Source organism: Peromyscus maniculatus, chromosome 2 (genome assembly GCF_049852395.1).
Source record: "Peromyscus maniculatus bairdii isolate BWxNUB_F1_BW_parent chromosome 2, HU_Pman_BW_mat_3.1, whole genome shotgun sequence".
NCBI lineage: Eukaryota > Metazoa > Chordata > Mammalia > Rodentia > Cricetidae > Peromyscus > Peromyscus maniculatus.
Window position 1 is genome coordinate 115,573,200 of NC_134853.1, and position 24,837 is coordinate 115,598,036.

Below are 24,837 nucleotides of genomic sequence, written 5' to 3' on the forward strand. Positions count from 1 at the left end.
GCTATTCTGAGTTTTCTTCTCTTTTTTTTGTCTAATCTAAATCTAAAATAGTTGTAGGTACTAAATGCAAGCTAACTAAACTATTTGGACTGTAGCTCTCTGAGATGGCTTGAGGCCCTCCCATAATGCCAAGTGCACTATGGCCACTGTTTGCAACTGGTAAAACCTGTTGAATATAATTGCATGTTCTGGGGCCCAACATCAATGTAGCCACAGCATGAAGACAGACTTCTCTTCTCTGCAAATGGTGCCATGTGGCACTCTTTACTGACCTGTATGTGCAGAGGAATGTAGTCAGAGTTGTCATAGAGAAAGGCAATGGTATACATTTATAATTTGGGCTACAGTTTACTTTTACAGAAGATATTATAGTTCTTAACTCTGTGGTCAGGGTCACATGTGGTTTTAAAATACAATAAAAGAAGCTACATATTCACTGATTGCTGGGGGATGTCTTTCTGTATGCTGATGATTCTTAAATATTTTTTTGAAATATCCAAGAAATGATACATCTGCCAAATTATGGATAGAAAATGTGGTTCTTCAATTGTACTCTTTATCAGTGCTCATTTTTATAAGTATTATAGTTTGGCAAAGATATACAAAGGTCTAGAGCAAGCTATGTATAAGAATACAATGTGAAAATGTTAAACCAAGACACAAAACAAACCCCCTCACCACTCGATGTTTCTATGATCAATACTGTGGGAGCCCATTTTCAGGTACCCAGCAGGTCTGCATAGAGAGGATGATTGGACCACAGGCCAGAGTGCAGTTGTCTGAGATGGTCTGCACTTGGCTGTGCTGGGGGGAAGTCTTTTGCTCCACTCCTTGGTACTTCTATAAATACCCTGGGGCAGAGATAGTCGGGGCTCCTTGGAATAGGTTCCAGGCCCTCTTGAGGCTATCCTGTATTTTCTATCCGTTTATCTCTACACTCTAAATCCTTTTAGTTAATATTTCCTGCTGCTCGCACTCAATAAAACTCTGGGAAACTGTGGTGTTGGTGGGTAAACGCCCCATACAATACATAGAAGGAAAGATAGATACATATAGAGTACTTTTAAGAAGTGGAATCATGGATAGTGGTAGTGCACGCCTTTAATCCCAGCACTTGGGAGGCAGAGGCAAGCAGATCTCCAGGAGTTTGAGGCCAGCCTGGTCTACAAAGCAGGTTCCAGGGCAGCCAGAGCTACACAGAGAAACCATGTCTCAAAACCAAAACAAAACCACAAAAAAGAAGTGTGATCATAATCCGTGTAGTGATTAATTAAAACATACCAAATTTAATCTCATTGGGATATAAAGGAAAGATGTACAAAGATTTAAAACAATCTTAAATGGATTATTTTGACATAAGTCCTGAATATAAAGCTTTAATTTTTACCTTCTTGTTCTTTCCCAACTTCTGCTTTCAATAATCACCAGGTTTTCTCCACCCACTCTTTGAAATAAGGGAAAATACAGAACAAGACAACATGTCCTACGGGCTCTATGCTGTTGGCATCGGGACATTAAAGAGTTTCTAGAGAAACTGAGCTACAATTCACTAAAAGTTAAACAACTAAATAGTGTTCATCCACATGGGCCCCTACTTGGAAGTAAAGTTTAACAAATGACATCAACAAATAGCCATTTTGAAAGCACATTTGTCAGTCCTGGAGATCTCGCAGCAACCCTGTGAGTTAGACTCACTCCTACTGAGTTTAGAAATAACTGAGCACACCATAGGAAGCAGGTGGCAGGGCTGGGTGGTGTTCCCATTACACTGAATCTTTCCCACAAGATAGTGTTGGTCCATCATCCACCTGAACTAATTCAGCTGCCTCACCTCTGTTTCTCTCACAGTCTCTGCAGACTTTGGAGGAGGGAAGATGCTGCTCATAGCCATCCTTGGGTCAGCTGGAATGACCTGCCTCACGGTGCTGCTGGCCTTTCTGATTATGTTGCAACTGAAGAGAGCAAATGTCCAAAGAAGAATGGCTCAGGCCTTCCAGAACGTGGTATGGTCTCATCTTTTTACTAGCTAATAAGCACAGGGCTACATAGAGGGAGATCTTTGCTTTGAAGGTGTAGACCAGCAAATGGCCCTAAGAATGAAACTATAGGCACGTTTCATTCTTTTCGTTCATTATACAATGGGAGGCAAATAGCAAGACTATGAAATTTCTTATCCAAACCAGATGAGATTTGCAAGTGAAAAAGATACACTTAATAATTACACAGAGGGCTAAGACTAAAACAGGATTCCTCCCCGAAATGTGATAAGTCAATTGCCTGACAGTGTATTTCAGTAGAATGAATTAAACATTTTTTGATAAAGGACAGGAGGAAAACCAGACCACAACATAATAGTTCATTTCCTAATTATGTGTGGCATTAAATGATTTTCCACACATTTTCCCATTCTTAGTTTCCATTTCCTATTCCTCATCTCTTCCTCAATCCTATCACCCACTCCTATGTGTGAGAGTTATGTATGCATATGCTTCCTCCCCCCCCCACCCCCCTACAAACAATCTGTGGTCGGCATTTGTGCCACATGACATTGCACTTGACCAGCAGTCCTTTTGGGATACTAAAGTCCTGGGCATTTCTGAAGTTTATAGCTTCAAGGTCTGTGGAATAAATCTGTGCCCAATGCGGTTGATTTTGTATATGAAACACTGAACACAATGCTGTGCTTCTGATGAAATCTAACTCTTGTGTCTGAGTCCTCAAGATTCTCTTCCATGGAGGACAGAGGGAGTTCATTGTCTGATTCTATGCCAGAGCTGGTTCAACTCATGCTATTACTGGAAAGGATGGGGGAGTGTGGTGATATATTGAATATATATATTCAAAGTGTGGGGGCACTTTGAAGCTTTTCATGGTATCAGTGATCTGCCAAGAGACTGCTAGTTGCCACTTGAATCCAGGAGAACAAGGGCTGTGCTGGGTTTAGCTATAAGCACCAGTCATTCTGGGTTATGGTAGGCTCTAGAATTCAAACTTGAGGATGAGAGAGCATGGGATAGTAGCAAGGAGAGACCGGGCCCAAGATGACATTGGGAAGGGCCTTATTAAGGCATGCCCTGGGACTGCCACGAGTTCCTTCTCCACTAGAACTACAAACTGATCTCTGCACAGCAGAGTGGGATGCAAACATGTCACTCAGGCTGTTGCCTCTCCTTCCTCAGCTTTGCAGACACTGCTGATGGACAAGCTGCTGCACACACAGCACTATAGGTAGCCGTTTCGTCAGCCTGGGCTCATAAGACGAAACCCATTGCATTCCCGTTCTAGAGTTAGATCCAGGATTTATTTGCCACCCGTGTAGATACAAGCCAGAAGATACGATGCACCTCAGGATAACAAATGTCCTGAAAACAAAAATGACAAGAAAATATATATTTTTCCAGAGAGAAGAACCAGCTGTGCAGTTCAACTCAGGAACCCTGGCCCTAAACAGGAAGGCCAAAAACAATCCGGATCCCACAATTTATCCTGTGCTTGACTGGAATGACATCAAGTTTCAAGATGTGATTGGAGAGGGCAACTTTGGCCAGGTTCTGAAGGCACGCATCAAGAAGGATGGGTTACGGATGGATGCTGCCATCAAGAGGATGAAAGGTCAGCGGTTGGAAGACAGCCTTTCTCTGGGGATAGGAAACAGTCATTTCCTGTTGAAATCTTCCCTTTGTGGCCATATATACATCAAACCAGAAGTTGCCCTCGTATCAGATGTGGCTGTGTGTGTGTGTGCAGATGACAGTGTTGTTTCCTTGAAGGTGAAGCCTGTGGTAGATAGCATCAGGATTTGGATGTGAAGGACAGAAGCGGGAGCCACTCAAACACCAATATGTTGGTTCCTGGGGACTTGGGAATGTTGGTGTTTTGCCATTTACTCCTCATTTGGTGGAGGTGTCATTGTTTCTCATAAGGCTCATTCTTAAAATTGAGGGTGTATCAGAATCACCAAGAAGACTTGCTCGAAAACAGACCCATGTCCTGCCCCCACCCCCATCACCCTTGTGTGTTCTCAGCTTTTGGTTTAGTAAGTCTGGACCAGGTCAGAGAATTTGCATCTATGTTTCCATGTGAGGCTGATTTTGTGGGTTTTCATGCTTTTTGACTGTACAACTGAATAGTGAGAACTGACTTTCAATCTGCTACATGTCATGGTAGGATTATGACTCCAGGAACTAAATCAAAATGTTATCTAATCTTAGAGATACTTTCTCTCGTCCATGGGTCTCTTTCTTTTCATTCCCCCACCCCCTTTCTCTCTCTCTCTCTCTCTCTCTCTCTCTCTCTCTCTCTCTCTCTCTCTCTCTCTCTCTTCTTTAAGGCAGGGTCTCATTGTGTATTCCAGACTGACCTGGAATTCACTTTGTAACTAACCTAAAATTCAGCGCAATCCTATCTCCAGAGTATAGGCATGAGCAGTGATATTTTAAGAATAAACACAAACAAAAAAAAAAAAACTTGCTTAATGGCCAGAAATCGCCTTTCTGTTCTACTTTTATCACAGAACGTTTAGGGAACACTGAAAACAGTAAGGAGAAAAGGATTTGGAGCAGAGACTTATGAAATCGGCTTTTGTTGGGATCTCACCTGAACCTGGTTCTCAATTTCATGTACTATGAATGTAAAGCCATTTAACTGTGTGCCATGGCAGAAAATTTCCACAGGTGGAATAATACATTCTAGGGCAGTCACTGAACAACGCACTAAATTTTAAGAAATCCCAAGGCATTGACTCTCAGGACCAAAGCTACAGTGAAGGTCCTGTGATAGGAATCGGGCATTGGGCCTGGGTGTCCAGTGCATCCATATTACAGATGGCCCTGACTCTGATCAGTTGGAACACTCTCTAAGCCTGTTCTAGTATACATACATCCACCAGCACCCGTCTCCCAATCATGCTTCTTTTCAAAAACCAACAACAGCATCCTGACCTTTACTTAATACTGACCAGTCAATTTGAGCATCAACCAACAGTTTTCTCTCTTGTCCAAACCTGATAGTTCTCCTTCTCACCAAAATGCCACTGAAGAGACAGGACAAAAGAGTAGAAAAACTGCAGCTCAATTTCCTGATTCTGCAGCAACTCCCAGACTATGTCCTTGGACGTTCTCATCTGGGCCTGATTTGGCTTGGGAGGGGGCATGGGTTAGTTTGTAGATATATTTTTGGTTGGAGTGCTGGTATCTAGCAAGTGAAGGTCGGGGATGTCACTGTACATCCTCCAATGCTCGAAGCAGCTTCCAGTAACACTTAGCAGACCAGTCCTCTCTGGTGAGGCTGAGAAACACTGCTTTAGGCAGTAGACTTTTCCAAATGACTAATTGCTTCAGCAGTCTTAGGGTCCAAGACAAGGCAGATCGCTTTGGAAAGGTGTAATGAAGCAACATCACAACCCTTGGCTTTCTTTCCAGAATATGCCTCCAAAGATGATCACAGGGACTTCGCCGGAGAACTGGAGGTTCTTTGTAAACTCGGACACCACCCAAACATCATCAATCTCTTGGGAGCATGTGAACACCGAGGTAAGATGCTCCCACCCCTGGCAGATTTTAAAAGATAAAACAGGAACGTTCTGTAACAAAAGGAGGAAAGATAATAATCTTGAGAACATTACTTATTTCAAAGCTACAGTTCCCAGCTGCATGTCTATCTGGTACCATTTATTGGCTGGGCTGAAGTTAATTATCTTTGTGGAGGGTGGTGCTGAGGCTAGATCATTAGGTATCTGATATGGGTTATCTCTTAATGGTCAAGATATCCAGGACTTCTTCTCGCCCTTATCTTACTAACAAAGGGATTAAAAAAAGTCCTATCATTACTATAGAAGTGCAGGAAGCCTTTACCATTAGAAAAAGTGGGGGTTTTGGTTCCTCTGAATTGAATTTTTTGGCTTTGAGCCTCACCATAGCCCAGGTTGGCATGGAACTCACTCTGTAACCCAGGCTAACTCTTCCTACACCAAGGAATTGGTGTTCTGAATTTTGAAGGCACTGACACCAGTAACACACTGTAATGTGAAAGCATAGATAATGCTTAGGTTAAATCATGACATTAAGTTCATATATGACAGTGCTAGTTTTAGCCAAAGCATTTGTATTTCAGTTACATTGTAGCTTTACAACTGTTTGGTGTTCCCATAGTTTTATACCTAGGAACTAAAATGATTCAAATGTTTGCTACTGTGCTGTGTGTAACAAGGTGTGAAGGAGGTCACAGTAAAAAGTCTTTTATGGGTTTACCTCTGCATTCATGCTTCATGGGTTTCTAGTTCCCAGTCTATGCCTCCACAAAATGCCTCATGGAAAAGTTTGCTTCATTAAAACAGAAGGGCTCCATGCTGTACTTATTTATAAACTGGACAACCTTTTGTTGACTTTCTCAGCAAAAAAAAACATCAACAATCAAAAGAGATGACTTCTATTTCCTCGATTTATTAAGCTAAAAATATGGGTGTTTTAAGTAATACATCATCCTATGATCCAATTAGGGTATAATTCTGAAAGCCAGATCTCATCCCTTATATTAAATTATTAAGTAATGACATTTGCCTTTGAGTTATTTCCTGGAAACAATAGTTGGTGTGGGACAGCAGTACATTCAAGGAAAAAAAGAAGTCCAGGGCTGGAGAGATGGCTCAGTGATTAAGAGCACTTGCTGCTCTTGCAGAAGGCTTGGGTTTGGTTCCCATGCCCACGTGGCAGCTCACAACCTCCTGTAACTCCAGTTCCAGAGGGATTCTGACGCCCTCTGCTGGTCTCCATGAATACCTACTCACATATGGTGTACATACATGCACTCAAGCATACACACATACATACATATAAGATTTTTTTAAAAAGCCAGACAGCAACTGAAAATGTGTCTTAAAACTTTGTTTTTTATCACATTATCACATAATTGCTTGTATTTTGAGAAAGCGAGAAAGCACATTCATGCCAGATCTTAGATTTCCCTTTCCTTACGATATAATTGGGTTTAGTGTGGGAAGATTTTTCTTTTTTCTTTTTTTCAATTTCTGAAGGTGGGGTGATAAGCATTTCAATTTCTTAAAAATATCTAAGTTCAAATGCATTTGACATTTTAAAATGATGGTTTGGACATGCATGCATGTGTACACAAACATCCTTCAAAATCAAGAAAATTCCTGTTTTTTTTTACTACTGCTTTTTAACAACAAGTAAACAAACAAACAAAAAAAAAAAAAAAAACTAGGATAAAACCAATACAACAAGACAGACTTTCTCTAGGAGCTCTATTGTTTTATTTTATTCCCCTAAAGTTCAAGTTTTCTGTCTTTAAGCAAAATATAACTTGAAAAACTAGATCCCTGCCAGGCAGTTGCCTAAGGAGTACTCAGTTACTTAGTGTGGTTTTAGGGCGAAGAGAGGCAAAGTCACGTGGGGTGGCTCCTTCCTCTCTGGGCAATTCGCCATTGGTCCACTGTGGCTGGAGACAGACCAGAATGACATCGCTGGCCTATGTTAGCTTCTTGATGAACGCTGAATGAAGTTAACTGCACTCTGACAAAGGTGTCCTGTGGAGGAAGATGCTTTGAGTTCCTTGTCCTAGCATTAAGGAGTTGATGGAAGCATTTCAGGAATAGCAAGTAAGTTCACGTTTGTATCAACAGAGGAGAGGGCAAGAAAGACTGTGAATTTGGGGCTGGTCCCTTAGACAGCTGTGGGGCAGTCTCCCTCATCTCCCTCCTGTTCCTAACATCATTACTAGACATGTCTCTTTCAATCAGAATGGAGTTTGTAAGCCAATCCTCAATACCATATCATGTCTTGAAGATTCCACAGCTGTTCAGTCAGCATCAGATGACTCTCATCCCTTCCCTGCAGGTTACTTGTACCTAGCTATTGAGTATGCCCCTCACGGAAACCTGCTGGACTTCCTGCGTAAGAGCCGAGTGCTAGAGACAGACCCTGCTTTTGCCATCGCCAACAGCACGGCTTCCACACTCTCCTCCCAGCAGCTCCTTCATTTCGCTGCAGATGTGGCCCGAGGGATGGACTACTTGAGCCAAAAACAGGTTTGTTCTGAGAACCTTGCTTTGGACCCCTTTCTGTAGGGTTCTCTCTGGAGGGCTCTCATGCTTTTAGATAGTTTTCCATTATCCTTTCTCCTTAGGTTCCTTCTCGGTCTCTCTGAGTTAAGAAACTGATACTTTCCATCTGTACAGAAAGAATTCAATTCCCAATACTGACAGGGTATATCCCTAGAAAGTTTAAAACCATGTATTTAGTGAGATGCCCTGACCCTATCATACTGAGGTTTGCCTCTAAATTATTCCCAATAGCAGAGGCACTCCATTGCCGTGGAAAGGCCCTGTACTTCCTCCCACCCTGAAATGATTCTCACAAGATGTGAGGAGTCCCTTGACAAATCTGCTGTCTGTGAGCTGTGGAAAGGTGCTTTAAGGGGCCCAGAATCTGAAGCTCTGTTAAAGGCCTTTTTTTGTGGCGTTATTTCTTCTGTATTTCTCTAAGTTCTTGCCCCAGAACTTTCTGCTAACAAAATGATGACAAGACCAAGTATTATACTGAAGATACATGACTCTTGGAAATTTTAGTTTATCCACAGGGACCTGGCTGCCAGAAACATTTTAGTTGGTGAGAACTATATAGCCAAAATTGCAGATTTTGGATTGTCACGAGGTCAAGAAGTATATGTGAAAAAGACGATGGTAAGTTCCAAACACAGAGGGTCTCCCTGTCCCCCTAGAGTGCCATTGCTCGGGGTGACTGATGCATCTATCTGTCAGTGTCTTCACGGATATTGTGTGGCCCAGTCAGCATTCCTTTAGATTTGGGTTCCTAACATGAGAGTGTTGTCACTGGGGACATATGCAGTCAGTCCCCTTAGGAAGTTCTTGGTCTTGTTGATAAAATAACCTCAAAGTGGACCCAAGAAGAGAACTCAACGACAGCTCATTAAAGAGATGGGTGGTGTCTGGAGTGTTAGGGTGAAGGTGTTGGAGAAAGGAAATGGAAGAGAAGGAGAGAAAAGGTTACATCTTTAATTGTGTACAAGTAAAAGATACACCCTGGAGTACAGTGTGGGCACTCTGAGAAAGAAAGTCAGGTGCCTAGGGCTTTGTTTCTTGTAAGTTTTATTGGACAGGGCAGAAAATTGCCCTCCTTGGAGGTGACCCCTACTGTTTATTTGGTTGAGCCTTGTAGTCAGCTCAGAGTGGTTCTGGGTGGGCTGGACCTGAGGATACAGCTAAGCTGGGGGCGTAACAACTGGCTGTATTCACTGCCAACACTTTACCTGAAGCTTTGTGGCCTGTGTAAAGTCCTGGCGTTGGTTAGTCTTTATCTGGCAATTTGTTGCAAGCAGTGGCTGGGCGTTCATTACTCACTGAAAGGCTACTGTGGGGAAATAAGTTACAAGGAGCCTAGAGATTTCCTACTATGGTGCTTGATGTCTGCCTTTCAATTTTTTAAAATCCCTCATCCATCATGATAATTTATTGATCACCAGTCATGTCATGTGTCTCAGAGGAAGCTGATAGAGGTTACTCATATATCTTGAGGGTACTTTGAAATAAGTGACAGAAGAAGCCTTTATCCCCTCCTTCCTGCCAATCCCCGCATCATGGTCTCTTTGCAAATAAAGAGGCTTCATCATGTGTAGCCATGCAATTGAATGTTCAAGCCTAGTGGTCAGGATGTTCTGTCTGAATCCAGTCTAGGCCTGATGAGCTTCCAGTCCCCAAGTCTGAACAGCAAACAGGGCTGGGAAACAAAACCTAGGAACCCATGAGGGAAGTTCACTGTCACAAGAAGGCCCCCTAGAGAAGTGTGTAACTTGCAAAGGCCTTGCTATGATTGCCCTCTCAGTAAAAGATACAGCCACTCAGCCTAAATCAAAGCTAATTAAACCACTCTTTCCTAGTGATGCTCACTCTACCAAACAAGATTTTACATTCAACTACAAGATAAGAATAGAATGGAACCATGCAGTATTCCATGCAGAGAGAAATCAGATTGATTCACCTTTGTTGCCCACTCAGGAATAACAAGGCCCTGAATGCCATGTCCCTGAACACCCATCACACTGATGACACATTCCCTAGGTGGGCAGCACACGCATAGGTAGGTCAGGGGCAAGCTCTGCCTCAGCCACCATACCTGCAAGTCTTCCCTGGTGGCTTGGTTCTACCTCTCCCAGCTCTGCTGACCATCTCTAGGACTCGCTTTCCTGAGACGTCTCCACTTGTCCTGAGAGGGTCTTTTTGAGTCTGTGCCTCTGGCCTCTTAACAAGTCTCAGGGCTCTGCATTAGCCTCAAGCACGCTTCCCTTCCTCTTCATAATACTTGTTTCAGTTACTGACAGAAGAGAAAATACTCAATCCTTTCTAAAAAGGAAAGCAGCCCCACGTAGTCACTTCGACTCACTTTTCTTATCAGTGGCTCCATTGCTCATTATTCCTACATCTACATAGTTACAAGTCCAGATGTCATTTTAAATCTTCTACTCCTGTTTTTGAGGAGCATGTAAAGTGGAGCCTTCCTTGTCCCCACATGGCCCTTTTGTCTTGCTTCAGCTCCCTGAGGACGGGCTTCTGGACCAGCACTTTCCTGGTCCCATCAGATGTTGCCCCATCTAGTGCAATGTTTCTCCTTAAAGACAGGTGTAGCTGGAGAGTTTCTCTCCAGCTCCCGCCAAGCCCCAGCAGTCCCTCAGCCCACACATAAAGTAAACACACAGACACTTATATTATTTAAACTGTTTGGCCTAATGGCTCAGGCTTCTTGCTATCTAGTTCCTATATCTCAAATTAACCCTATCTATTAGTCTATAAGTTGCCACGTGGCTCATGGCTTACCAGTATGTTACATCTCGCTTGTCATGGCGGTGGCTCACAGCGTCTCTCTGACTCCACCTTCCTGTTCCCCCAGTTCTCCTCTCTGCTAGTCCTGCCTATACTTCCTGCCTGGCTACTGGCCAATCAGCATTTTATTTATCAATCAAGCATAGCAACATATATTTACAGCATACAGGACATCCCACAGCAGATGGGGAGAGCTGACACTTGCCCACATTGTCCTGCTCCCCAGTTCCTCACACTGGTTCCCAGAATCCTCTTCCTTGCCTCACTCTGGCATTTGTAGTTTGCAGTCTCAGGTGAGGGCTTGAGAGGGTACGCATTGGGTGATGTTTAGATTCATGGCCTGAAATTCCATTTGGATGCCTTTCTTAAATCCTCAGCGATAGTACTTCTTGGCTTGACATCTCATAAAGGGCAAAGATTTCTCTCAGAGCTCAGGAGGGAGGGATGCTGCTGGGGTAGAGCAGGCAGGACTAGATTCTGTCTCTCAAAAGTGGAGTAAAGTATGTGGCAGTAACACAGACTGGGGACAAAAGGTAATGAATGGCAGGGGAAGGGAGGGTTGGAGAGGAGAAAACCAGGTGCTGGGCAGAAAGGTGCCACCCATCGGCAGAGTGGCTGCTTTCTCAGGTCCAGGCTAAATCGGTGGTTTGTACCTTATACTCATCAGTGAAACTTTAAAAAAATAAATGCAGAATCCTACCTTCTAAACATTGGCAGCTTTACAGTATCAGGCATGAATTCCCTCCTTTGTCGTAAGACTCAAATCCAATTAAAAGGTAGTTAGTCTCCCCCAGAGTCCTGTCACTATCACATCAACTGGACGGTCAGTATTATAGCAATGCAGGTTCCAGACCTGGGTAAGTCCGTTGGTGTTTTTTCTCCCCTAGCAGCCTTTGAATTATCTTTTAGCACTATGGAAACTAGTCAGGGAAGTTCTAGCTTTATTTCTCTGAGTCCTACAGCCAAGTGTGCTGAGTCTTCAGCAGTAGGGTCTTTTTAGTCTAGCTATGGGAACAACCAAGAACAATGGCAGTAGCCAATGTTGTTTTTGGAGTGGCTGGGACTTCCCTGACCAATAACTCATAAGGAGGCACCCCATGCTTGGTACTAAGATTCTCATTTAGTCATCCAAGTCTTCTTGGGGGAGCTTTGTCCACCCATGCAGGGCTGCTCTGTTCAAACTCCTTTAGAATTATATTTTTTATTTAGTGTTACAAAATAACAATTTTTATTTTGGTCAATCTGATCCCATCCCTCCATCCCACCATCCCCCATCCTTGCTCTTACACCTTACACTCTCAGTTTTTCCTCCCTTCTGTTTTCATAATCACATGGGTTCTACTCTCCCCTCCCCATTTGAAGGCCTTTTCCTGTCCCCACTTGCATGTGCCAGTTTTAGCTTCCTGTCCTGTACAGACATTCCAAATTAAACACACAAATCTAAAATTCAAAACTAGGATCCAGGTGTTTATCTTTCTGGGTCTACTATTTTTTTTCTCAACCCTCATAGTAATTATACTGTTGAAAGCATTACTATGAACCACACAAAGCAATTTGATATTGTGCTATCATTAATAGACAACAGCCATCATCTCACTGATTTATTATGATGCCATTTATAATAATAGTTGGTTCAGGAATAACAGTAAGACTTAGCTGGTACTTTCAGGATAAAGTCCCCAGATAAATACGAATTAGCAATTACAACAGTTCAATTGCACAAGGTACAGGAACTCATGTGTGTGGAAGCACAGAGAAGGCTGAACCAACGCTGAGGGCAGTCATGGAGGGTTTTCTGGAGGAGGCAAGCTCCTGAGTATTATAGAGAATGTTGAGCAGATATTGGATATGAAGATGAACTCCATGAGCTGCAGGACAGGGCTGATACAGAAGCCTAGAGTCAAAGGAGAGCAATAAGACTTTAGGGATTCAAGTTGAAGGCTGGAGGAGGTAGCAGAGATAAGGTCTTGAGGCTCCTTGAACTTCAGTCAAGGGTTTTAAAAGTCAGGTAAGGACTTGTGATCTTAGGACATGGATGCTAAAAAACGTATTTTAAGATCCACATACTTAAAGTAGCCATTTAGAACAATCATTCTGTGTAGAGAACAGGCCGATAAAGGGCAAGGTCTATTAGGTAGAGAGCTCACTGAAGAGGATACTATTGCCAGGCAGGGGCTGAATCAAGACAACAGAGACAGTGAAAGAGGACAGAGCCCAAAGAAAGCAAATACAGAAAACCTGGAAGCACGTACGGAGCCTGGGTAGTATTCCAAAGCCTGAGGGGTTGAGAGGAAAGAGAGCACTTGATGTGACTGCGCTTTCCATTCCTGGCTGTGATGCAAGAGTGGGCTGGAGGAGCAGGGGGGAGATGGGCCCAGGCTGACATAGAAAGAAGGGGAATGTGAGTGTGAGGGAGAATGTGGGTGCGTGGGGGATGGGGGACATTTTGGAACCTGAGCCTAAAATACAGAATCCTCACTTGGGACTTATAGCCATTCCACGAAGGACTGGGAGAGGACTGCAGTTAGAATCACTCTTGGATGGGAGGAGGTAGTCTCTAGAAGAGCAGCCTGGGAGAATTCCTGCAGAGGCAGGTTGAGGAAAATCCCCAAAGCCTTCTGATTTTATAGGCTGATGGGGCACTATTGAAAGTATGGGCATATCACTGGGAGGGGGAAGTAGATCTCTTAACAGTGAGCCATACAATCACTGGGTTGCCTAGGAAGCCCCCAAATCACAAGGTGACCAGGTGAATAGCTGAATGACTCCCAAACGTTCACATTCACATAGACTGACTCAAATCAGACTCCCTAGGGTAAGGCTTACCCTATTTGCATGTCTTTGAATCTGAATACATGTCTGTGGGTGGAAATTCACACACCAAGGCTTCATGGGTCTGTTGTGCCTTATGTCTGGAATTCTAAACACAAAGCCCTTCCTGCCTAAGTGATATCTCACTTGGTTCTTTCTAGGGAAGGCTCCCAGTGCGCTGGATGGCAATTGAGTCATTGAACTATAGTGTCTATACAACCAACAGTGATGTGTAAGTATGTGCCTTACCACTGAGGAGTTTTTCCTAGAAAAGTATATTTGGTAGAAGTTCTAAAGAGAAACAGGGACACCCTGTACCCCTGAGGAGGAAATGGAAGCCATAGAGTGGAAGTTTCTAGTGTAAAATCACAGGTGTCAGGTTTGAGGGTACCTTTGCCCATCACATATAGACTTCAGGTGATGAATTCATGACCTCTAAAGAGAGAAAGGGCATAGGGGCCTCCCCGTGATTCCATTCCCTGGACCTAAAGCTGCCATAGTAGTAGGACATGTCTTCCTGCAGCCTGCATGACAAGTCATCTTGCTTTGTACACTCTTTGCAGGAAGAGAAAGTGAGGCCATCGGGGCGGGGGGGGGGGGGGATGCCTGTCCCAGAGGCCTTACTGAGGTCTGAGGGAGGAGGAGACTGGCATTCACTGTGTTCTCACTGTAGCCAAGCTCCCCACTTTTGGGAGAATATTCTTAGGGGTTCCCTATGTTCAGTAGTTTATACTGACCATTCTAAAACTGTCCATTCAAGCATTAGACAGCAGAGAAAGGACTCAACTTCCATCTGTCTGGAGTGGAATTCACTGTCTCCCACAGCAGCATCTTGCATTCTCTATTGGGTTAAGGGATTTGGAGGAGTGAGTCACTTTCCCACTGTAGCCCTCTATGGACCTAAGAGGAACATATGCTGTGTGTCAGGTCTCACCCTAGAAACCATCCTATTAGCATTTCCTCTTTTGATAAAAGGTTTATAGATAGGGTTTATGGGGCAGAAACCTGAGTGGTCACCCTAGTCGCTGATCATTTGTTTTATTTTGTTCCAATCCTGCAGATGGTCCTATGGTGTATTGCTCTGGGAGATTGTTAGCTTAGGTGAGTATTTAATTTACCCATTAGGCAAAACACTGTGCAAAGGGCATGAACCCTCCAGAACTTCCTTCTAGCCTGATTCCACAGGGCACCACTTAATTTCTCTAATGCCACCAGGTGGAACCCGCAAATAGAAGTGTTTCTGAAGATGAGTACAATTGTCCACACTTCTCTTTCTAAAAGCTGTATGTTAGCATCATACTTAATACTAAGGGTCCCATGGCTGTGAGCGTAACTGTAAACTGTTTCTGTCTGTGTAGAGACGTCAAAGAGCTGTAACAAGTTACTCTTATAACTTCAGATGGGTTGTTATGCAGCCAGTAAAAATCCCACCCTAAAGGCTATTTAATAGCCTGGGGAAAAGCACATGTCCCAAACCAAACACTTCCTGCCATTGGTTTTAGAAATTATTATTATTATTATTATTATTATTATTATTATTATTATTTTTGGTTTTTCGAGACAGGGTTTCTCTGCGTAGCTTTGCGCCTTTCCTGGAGCTCACTTGGTAGCCCAGGCTGGCCTCGAACTCACAGAGATCCGCCTGGCTCTGCCTCCCGAGTGCTGGGATTAAAGGCGTGCGCCACCACCGCCCGGCTAGAAATTATTATTTTTAAACTATAAGGTGCTATACTGAAAAGTAATGAGAGGCATTGTAGGATTTCCCTTCACTCGGTTTTATATTCCGAGTTTTTCTACAAGTGTATAGCTTTTCTAATTTAAGCTGTACAGTAACTGTTGCTGATAAGCTAGGAATTGCACAAATACAAACTTTCTATATGAAAAAGTAAATGTCAGTGGCACCTGAGATGTGCTCTGCATAGCAGACTCGGGGAAAAGAAGTGGCCTGTCATCAATGAAGCCTTGGCGGGTCCCTCCACTGAAGGAGTGGTGGAGTTGTGGTGTGTTCACGGATGTACGTCCAAGCCTGGTACACAGTGGGTTATAGAGGGAGGCACATGGAGGGATCACCCTATCTATCTCTTCTTCCTCCTCACTGCTTAGCATTGGGCAAGAAGCACAGCTTTCTGTGCCAGTGGGACTCACACGCCCTCCTTCCTGTGTTCCAGGAGGCACCCCCTACTGTGGCATGACGTGTGCAGAACTCTACGAGAAGTTGCCCCAGGGCTACAGGCTGGAGAAGCCTCTGAACTGTGACGATGAGGTGTAAGTCAGGCCTCACTGAGGTTATTTTATCTTTCCCTTTCTCCATGTGACTCTAATGGGGAAGTCATTAGGTACATTAACACACCCACATTGAGATCTTGGGTGAAAAGAAAGATTTCTGCTAGTAAGACTATGTGATGGACAATAATTAACAGTTTTTCCTGCTACTTACATCTAGGAGAGTTGTTAAGGTACAGGTCTTGACAAGGTTGAAATAAGGAAGGGCAAGGACAGAAGAGTATGAAATACACAAAGTTGTTCAAGAACAAAGGCATGCAGACTCTTCATTCAGGTTGGAGGAGAGATTTCTGAGTCACTCCATTAAGCAACAACTTGTTCACACTCTAGGTTCTTTTGAGATTATTTTTCACAAAGAAGAACAATTAACATTAGTAATGCTTTCATTCCAGAACTAGCCAGCAGAAGTCCTGAGTGACATGATTTCAAGAGTGCTAGGTCATAGATTGAATAAACAGGTCATTGTTCATACTTCTAAGAGAGAAGAAGATGCTAATACTTCCCCTGGTGTAAGAGGTATAAATGTAGGTCACCCTGGGCAGACATGGATAATCAAGGGACTCCAAGAAGATATGAATAAATTCTGGGATAAAGGCTGTAAAAACACAGTGGAATGAAAAAAATGAACATCCAGGCTATGAAAATGTAATTTTATAAAAAGAGAATCTTTGAAGAAAAGCCAAAATGAAATAAATCCTGAAATGAAAATCATAGGAATTAAAATAAAAGCTCAGAGGAAAGCCTTGTCAGTAGATTGGATCAAGTGGAAAACAGAATAGTAGGTCTTGAAGACAGGGTAGAGAATTGAATCACTTAATCAAAACACATGTTAAATCTTAAACAAACAAAAACAACACCTGAGGAATAGAACTCACACAGGACACTGTAAAAAGACCAAACCTACTAAATCATTGGAAGAAGAGATCCAAGTCAAAGGCACAGAAAATATTTTCAACAAAATCAAAGAAGAAAAGTCCCCAAACCTAAGAAAGAGATGCCTATCAAGGTGCAAAAGCCATATAGAGCATCAAATAGGCAGAACTAAAAAAAAAAAAAAAAAGCTCCCCATGTCATATAATAGCCAAAACACTAAGTGCACAGGAAAAAAAAAAGATATTGAAAGCTGCAGAGGAGAAAGATCCATCCACGTATACAGAAAGGCCCATCAGAATAACAGGCGATATTTCCATGGAGACTATGAAAGCCAGAAAGGCTTGGAATGGTATGTTCTGCAAGTTATGAAAGAGCACAGTTACCAGCAGAGACTATACCAAGCAAAACTGTCAGTGAAAATTGAAGGATAAAGGAAAACTTTCCATGATAAAAATATTTTAAAATTTTTTTACTAAGCTATCTCTACAGAGGATCCTAGCAGGGAAGGCCAAACACATCCAAGAAGGCACAGGGAATAAAAAAAAAATTCCAGAATGTTAAATGGTATAAATGGTTAAATGTTAAATGGTTAAAGAGGTATAATAGAACACCACAAAAGCAACAAAATAACAGGAATTAATAAACATTTCTTAATAATAATGATTAATATTTTCAGTATCAATTCCCCTAGTAAAAAAGACATAGACTACCAGATTATATTTAAAAACAGGTTCTAGCACTACAGTGATGGCTCAGATAGTGAAGAAAAAGACTCCAACCCAAAGGACAAGAAAACAGATCCATCATTTTGCTGCATTCAGAAAACATCCCTCACTATCATCAACAAGAAATACCACTCAGGGTAAAAGGATGACAAAAGCATTTCAAGCAAATGTTAACTAAGAACCAGGAAGGCATAACTATTCTAATGTCCAGCAAACTATTCTTAAAGCCAAAATGGTTTTAAGAGAGGGACACCCCATTCTCATTAAAGCAGTGGTTCTCAACCTTCCTAATGCTATGACCCTCTAATACAGTTCCTCATGTTGTGGTGACCCCAACCATACAGTTATTTTGTTGCCACTTCATAAGTGTAATTTTGCTACTGTTGTGAATCTTAATGTAAATATCTGTGTTTTCTGATGGTCTTAGGAAAGCCCTGTGAAAGGGTTGTTTGACCTCCAAAGGGGTTACAACCTTCAGGTTGAGAATTGACACATTAAAACAACCTACCAAAAGAATGTTACAGTCCTAAACATATATACAACAAACATAAGAAGAGCACCTGAACTCATAAAAGAAATACTGTTAGATCTTAAGACCACTGATGGACCAACACAGTGACAGTGGGTGATTTCCATACCTGTCATTGACAGACAGGTCATTCAGAAACTCTGAAGACAAAAGACATCATAAGTCAAATGGACCCAAGAGATATCTACGGAACATTCCACTCAAACACTAAAGAATACACATTCTTCTCAACAGCCAATAGAACTTTCTGGAAATCCTACCACATATTAGGACATAAAGCAAGTTTCACCAAATACAGGAAAATTGAAATCACATCTTGCATTCTATCTAATCACAATGGAATGAAGCTGGATATCAGCAGCAATAGAAACAACAGAGAACACACAAATTAAACAACACAATTCTGAATGGTAATTGGGTCAAGGAAGAAATCAAAAAGGAAACTTTAAAAATTTTATAATTGAATGAAAATGAAAACACAACATATCAAAAATCTATGGATACAATGAAGGTGGTCAAAAGAGGAAGCGTTATAGCAGTAAGTGACAACATCAAAAAATTTTAGAGATGTCAAATTAATAACTTAACAATGTACCTGAAGGCCTTTTAAAAGTAAGAACAAACAACATCTGGAAAGATATAATTAAAATAAAATAAAATGCAAATGAAAAAAACACAAAGAAGCAATGTAATAAAGAGATGGTTCTTTGTAAAAATTATTAAGTTTGACAAACTTTTAGCCAAACTGAGGGGTGGGAGAGAGGGAGGGAGAGAGAGAGAGAGGATCCAAATTAATAAAATGTAGAGATGGAAAGGGAAACATTATAACAGACACTGAGAGAGCCATAAGGACATAGTTTATGAAGTTTACACATACATATTTAAAGTTTACAACTTTCTACCAAACCATAAAATTTAAAAGAAATGAGTGAATTTCTAGACATACACAGACCTACCGAAGTTAAAACAAGATGAAGTCATCTTTAGATAGACCTATAACATCCAATGAGACAGAAGGTAGAACAAGATAGATGGTAGAACAAGAAAAGGATGTTCATTCCCCTTAAGTGGTTCAAGTCTTAGCTAGAGCAATTAGACCATTGAAGAAGATAAGGGAGGTATAAATAGGAAAGGAAGAAACCAAAGTATCTTTAGTTCAGATAATGTGGCTTTATACATGTGCTGGATAGTTTAGCTTGTGTTGAGTTGACATAAGTCACCGAGAGGAGGGAAACTAAATTTTAAAAAATGCCTCTATAAGATTAGGCTGTAGGCAATCCTGTAGGGCATTTTTTAAAATTAGTGATTGATAGGGAGGCCCCAGCCCATTGTGAGTAGTCCCACCCCTAGTTAGTCCTAGGTTCTATAAGAAAATAGGCTGAATAAGCCATGGGAAACAAGCCAGTAAGCAACACTGCTCCATGGCCTCTGTATCAGCTCCTGGCTCCAGGATCCTGTCCTCACTACTTTTAATGATTAACTGTTATTTGGAACTGTGAAAGGAATAAAGCCTTTCTTCCTCAAGTTGCTTTTGGCCATACTGATTCATTGCAGCAATAGAAACTATAAGACAATACATAAAAGACCCTAAAGAGTAGACCAAAAAAAACCTCCTGCAGTGGAAAATACATTTGAATTTATAGGCACAGGAAAGGTCTTTCTAAGCAAGACCCCAGTAATGCAGGCATTAAGATTAACAACAGATAATTGAAAAATCATAGAGCTAAAAATCTTCTGTACAGAAAAGGACACTATCATTTTAGTGAGGAGCCAGCCTAGAGAATGGAAAAAAATCTTTACCAGCTACACATCAGACAGAGGAGCATCTAAAAGATTTAAAGAAATAAGCACCAAGAATACAAACAACTCAATTAAAAACTGGAGCGTGGATCCAAACGGAACATTCTCAAAAGATGAAACACAAATGGCTGAGAAATATTTTTTTAACAAAATTGTTGGACATCAACATTTTTTAATCAATATCATTAGACATCAGGAAAATGAAAATAAAAGTTACTATGAGATTTCATCTTATTATAGTCATAGTGTTTTTGATCTTAGCCAAATGATGACAAATGCTAGTGTGGATATGGGCAAAGCAGGGCACTTATTCACTGCCGGTAGGAGTGCAAACTGGGAAAGCCACTACAGATCAGTTTGAAGGTTACTAAGAGAGCTATACATTGATATACCTCATGATCCAGCTATACCACATTTGGTATATAACCTAAAGACTTTATATCCTGCTATAGAGATACTTGCTCATCCATGTTCGTTGCTGCTCTATTCACAGTAGGCATACATTGGAAACAGCATATAGATGTCCATAAACTGATGAATTTATAATAAAAATGTACATTTACACAATGGAATATTAACCAGCTGTTAAGAAAAATGAAATCATGAAAAATCCCCATTTAAATGGATATAACTGAAAACAATCATTCTGAGTGAGGTAACCCAAACCCAGAAAGACAAATGTCCCCTGTTTTCTCTCATTTGTGGATGTTAGCTTTGAATATTTAGATATGTGTTTTTCATCTGGAGTACCCATAGAGGTCAGAAAATTAGCTAGGAGGTGTGGGGGGATGAAGGCTTCAAGGGAGGGAAGATGAAGCTTTCAACAGAAAGAAGATAGAACACAGATATAAAGGGGGAATGGGAATGATGGAATTGGAAAAGTTAAATGGGATGGAGGATAGGAGGGCAGGAATAGAGGCAGGAAAACTAATACTAAAACCCTCTAAAAAGTCTATATGAAACACTACTAGCATAGAAGTTTCCTAAAATATCAACATAGACATATATACAAAGTGTTTAAATGGAGTCACCCTAAAATGCTTCAACGGTTCCCCTATTAGACACCACAGGCTAACAAATAAAAAGCCCAGTGCTAGGAATGAGTTATCTATTTTGGAGTTGTTGGCCAGTGAGGTCCCATAATCACCCCAAACAATACAGGCGATAGCCATTGTGCTTGGTGACCCTTCAGGACTTGATGAATACCAGATATTTTAGTCATGGAACACAGGGAAATCAAGCTGGTATTGACCTGCAAGCTTTATCCCTAGTAGCTAGCTTTCATAGTGATGAAATATGCTATGTACACTGCCAGAGAAGAAAAGCAATCACCAATCTTATCCATCTGTGGGCCCTGCAAGCTACAACAACAACTAGCCTGCAAGACACGCCCACTGGTGCAAGAGTGGCATGAATGTCATAGTCATAACCAACCACCTTATGCTTAGATTCAAGGCCCGCTCCATGAGATGGAACCCGTACGTAAAACCATTACTGGGAAAAGACTTGTGGCTAGCAGCTCATAGGCCCTAGGAGAGAACTTACTGCTATTACTCTGCTAAAGGAACATGGTATTAACCCAGCTCCTAATAACTCATTGTTAAACCCATTGATTAGTGCATCTCTCAAATAGCATTAGAAAAGTTTCTTTTTTCCCCAGTAGGTGGTGATTAACACAGAGACCCACAACTGTTCAAGGTTCAGAGAATAAGACTATGGAGTGTTCAGTCCTAAATGAGATATTTATATCATGCCCTCTCCTCCTAAGTCTTGGGGACCATTATGGAAAAATTGGCAAAAGATTCTAAGAACCAGAGGTAGTGGATGATTACAAAAAAGCAGTATTTTGGACACAACAGGGCAATTTCATATGAACTCACAGCAGTTGTGAAAGTATGTATAAGACCAGTAAAGGTTCAAGCTTGACAAAATGCCAGCATTGAGGGCAGAGATGGTCATGAAGGTCCACGTCAAGCTGAAGAGCTATTGATAATAGATAGCTTCCAGGAGAGGTAGAGTTTTCTTTCTGAGTATGACTCCTAGTAAGTTGAGCACACTCCAGTGAATGGCCATATACCCGAGTAAATACGCAACAATCATTTCCTTGGTGGATTTAAAAGAAAATGAGGACACTAAGTTGGGTAGGTATGGGTTGGGGAATAGATCTTGAAGGAGTTGAAAGGGTGAGTATGATAAAAATACAGTGTATGAAATTCTGAAAAGAATTAATTCAAGTATATACATATTTAAACATGCACATATAATTATATTTAACTATATTATACATAACTATATATAATATATTAATTGTATAATCATATAATTGTATTATATATTAATATTTAATTATACATGTGTGTATTATTTCTCATTGTTCTGAAAGCTGAGAAGTTCAAGATCAAAGTGCCAGCAGAGTTGGTGTCTGGTGTCTGTGAACTCTTTCCTGGTTCTGAGAATGGCTGTCAATAATTTGTCCATTGTACCTAGTTAAAGATGCCATTTGTGTTTAATGGCAGGACTTTTAAAGTCCTGCCTCTGGGAGGTACATATTGGCATTTCATTAGGAGAACTCATGACTAGAAAGGTAGTATTCCAAAATCAATGCTGCTACAGACAGGTAATTCAGTTCCTTCTGCATGGCTACAATAGCTGAGGTCAAGGTCCTGAAAGACTGGCAGCTGGCCTCTGCTATATCCACAGAAGAAGAAAAGGGGAGTGGGTTTGTAGGAAGAGAGAAAGACACCGTGGAAATGTCCTAGGTAGAGTGCATGTATCTTATGCCTCACAGCGTCATGACCAGGCATCCCCCAGTGACTAATTTTCTTTCTTTTTTTTCCTGCCCCATGCTAAGGCAAAGCCAGGCCTGAAGCACAGTCAGAGTTAATCTTATCTTTCCACTCTTTATGTTCAAAGGTATGATCTCATGAGACAGTGCTGGAGGGAGAAGCCTTATGAGAGACCATCATTTGCCCAGATACTGGTGTCCTTAAACAGGATGTTAGAAGAACGGAAGGTGAGCACAATTTGATACAGATGCTCTTTCCCTGGAATTTGTGAAATGCCCGAGGTGATCATTAAAAAGTCATTGAAACAACTCAACAAGCTATTCTAAGAATAGCCTTAGATATTACACCATAACAGATATGCTCCCGAATTTTGAGGAGATAGAATTTAGGGGGGAATAAGATTTCTCTGTAAGATATAGTCACTCACACATACACTAAAATACAACCTGAAAATAGTCTATTAGAGCTGGAAGGAATCTCATTTATGTAGCCTGGCCCTTTAATTTTTTCGATGCAGAAACAAAGAGGTTAAGTGACTTGGCCAAGAATACAAAGGCAGCGAAGTCTGGCCTGTAGTTTACTGTTTGGAGGGTAAGAAAGTCTATTGAAACATCTTAAAAGGTAATTGCCTGTACCATTTTAGGGGTTCACAGACAAATCTAGGTCAGCAGGGGAGGTGAAGAATAAATATAGAGGAAGGAGCCTACACCAGCTGACCTTTCCAGGAGAGGTCAGAAAGATACTAAAGATGCTCAGAAACTAAGGCTAGAGGGAGCAGGGAATCTTATTTAGAAGCCACAGGATGCATTTCAGAAAAACACATCATCCATTACACAGAGGGATTGAGAACAGAAGGTGTCCCCCCAGCCATGAAAGATAAATCAAAGCCAGGGCTGGTCTACCTGTCCCGGCAGAGGCAGAAGCGGCACAGTGTGGACCTGATCCTCTCCTCTTCTTTCAGACGTATGTGAATACCACACTTTATGAGAAGTTTACCTATGCGGGAATCGACTGCTCTGCTGAAGAAGCAGCCTAGAGCGGAACTCTTCATCTTCAATTGCCATTTGCCCTTCCCTGGCACAAGAGCGCCTTGACACCGTCACGACCCTCTGCCAGGAGATGTGATATAGAAGTGTACATATCGTGCTGTGTGTTTGGGACCCTCAGTGGAAAGCCTGTGTGGATCTGTAGTGTGTTCTGACTCTAACATGACTGTATATACTGCTCGGAGGAAGAATGTGCTGAGATCAAAATGCCTGTTTGTGCTTTCATATAATATATTTTTCTAAAAACACAGATTGCACAAGAAGGTATGAGTGCAAATACTGTAATGCAGGGTTTGTTATTGTCCTAGGTGTTTTTGATATTTACCTTTATAATTGAATGCTATAAAAATGTTTTGCTGTGTACACACAAAATACTGTTAATAAGTCTAACAATTCCCTTGACAACCCAGGAAGAAAAGCGAGGGGAAATTATGAATTATATCAGAATGTGGGTTACTACTCAAGAGGCTGAAAAGGGGGTCTCTCAATTTTGTCCCTCACCTACAGAAGCCAGTTCATTTGGCCATGTGACAGTTGGTCCTGTGTTTTTACAGCACACATGTCGTTCCAAAATGTTAACATCTAAAATCTTTCTTAGGAGACTAAGAACCTTTAGAGAGATATAAGTAAGGTCAATAAACTGGTGGGACGTTACTTTTAGTCTCCTTAGTAATCTATTGTATATTCTAAGAAGTAAAACTAGGAATTTCGGAGTGATGTGTGGCATTTGTGACATGGAGTTACTATCCCCACATGTATCGCACACTATCGTAATCGTATCCCTACATGTATTGCTCATTGTAAAGGTCTGTAGTTTTGATCATTTGTGAATTTACTGTTGGTGCAGTAGCCACCAACTGCATTGGTTTTTCCTGTAGGTGAATAAATGTCTCATCCACCCACATCCTGTCCAGGAGTGTATGTCATAGGAATTGGAAATATGTTTTTAAGAAGATGTCTTAAGATGCATGGAGTTAGTGAGTGTATGACCCAGGGCAGGAGTGCAAAGCCCATAAGGCCAGCAAGCTCTATACCTCTACCTCTTAGTTCATTGTCTTGCCTTAGGGGAGTAGACCTCTAATTGTTTCACACTGACATATTTATATTTCCACCTTCCCAACTTTTTTGTTTT

At 41.5% G+C, this 24,837-nt stretch overlaps 1 protein-coding gene across 2 annotated transcripts in view; it reads left to right on the plus strand.

Moving 5' to 3' along the window:
* Tek (TEK receptor tyrosine kinase) overlaps window positions 1-24,607 on the plus strand; it is a 114,589-nt gene extending 89,982 nt beyond the window's left edge. Inside the window, exons 14-23 of one of the 2 annotated variants that reach the window (XM_006974017.4) lie at window positions 1,849-2,003; window positions 3,402-3,612; window positions 5,421-5,531; window positions 7,854-8,044; window positions 8,585-8,698; window positions 13,825-13,895; window positions 14,724-14,764; window positions 15,832-15,928; window positions 22,787-22,886; window positions 23,621-24,607. In XM_006974017.4, the coding sequence (XP_006974079.1) occupies window positions 1,849-2,003; window positions 3,402-3,612; window positions 5,421-5,531; window positions 7,854-8,044; window positions 8,585-8,698; window positions 13,825-13,895; window positions 14,724-14,764; window positions 15,832-15,928; window positions 22,787-22,886; window positions 23,621-23,695 (1,166 nt within the window). In that variant the 3' untranslated portion in view covers window positions 23,696-24,607. The remainder of the gene's footprint in view (window positions 1-1,848; window positions 2,004-3,401; window positions 3,613-5,420; window positions 5,532-7,853; window positions 8,045-8,584; window positions 8,699-13,824; window positions 13,896-14,723; window positions 14,765-15,831; window positions 15,929-22,786; window positions 22,887-23,620) is intronic. The other variant, XM_006974018.4, reaches the window with a different exon arrangement.
* Window positions 24,608-24,837: the final 230 nt, after the last annotated feature.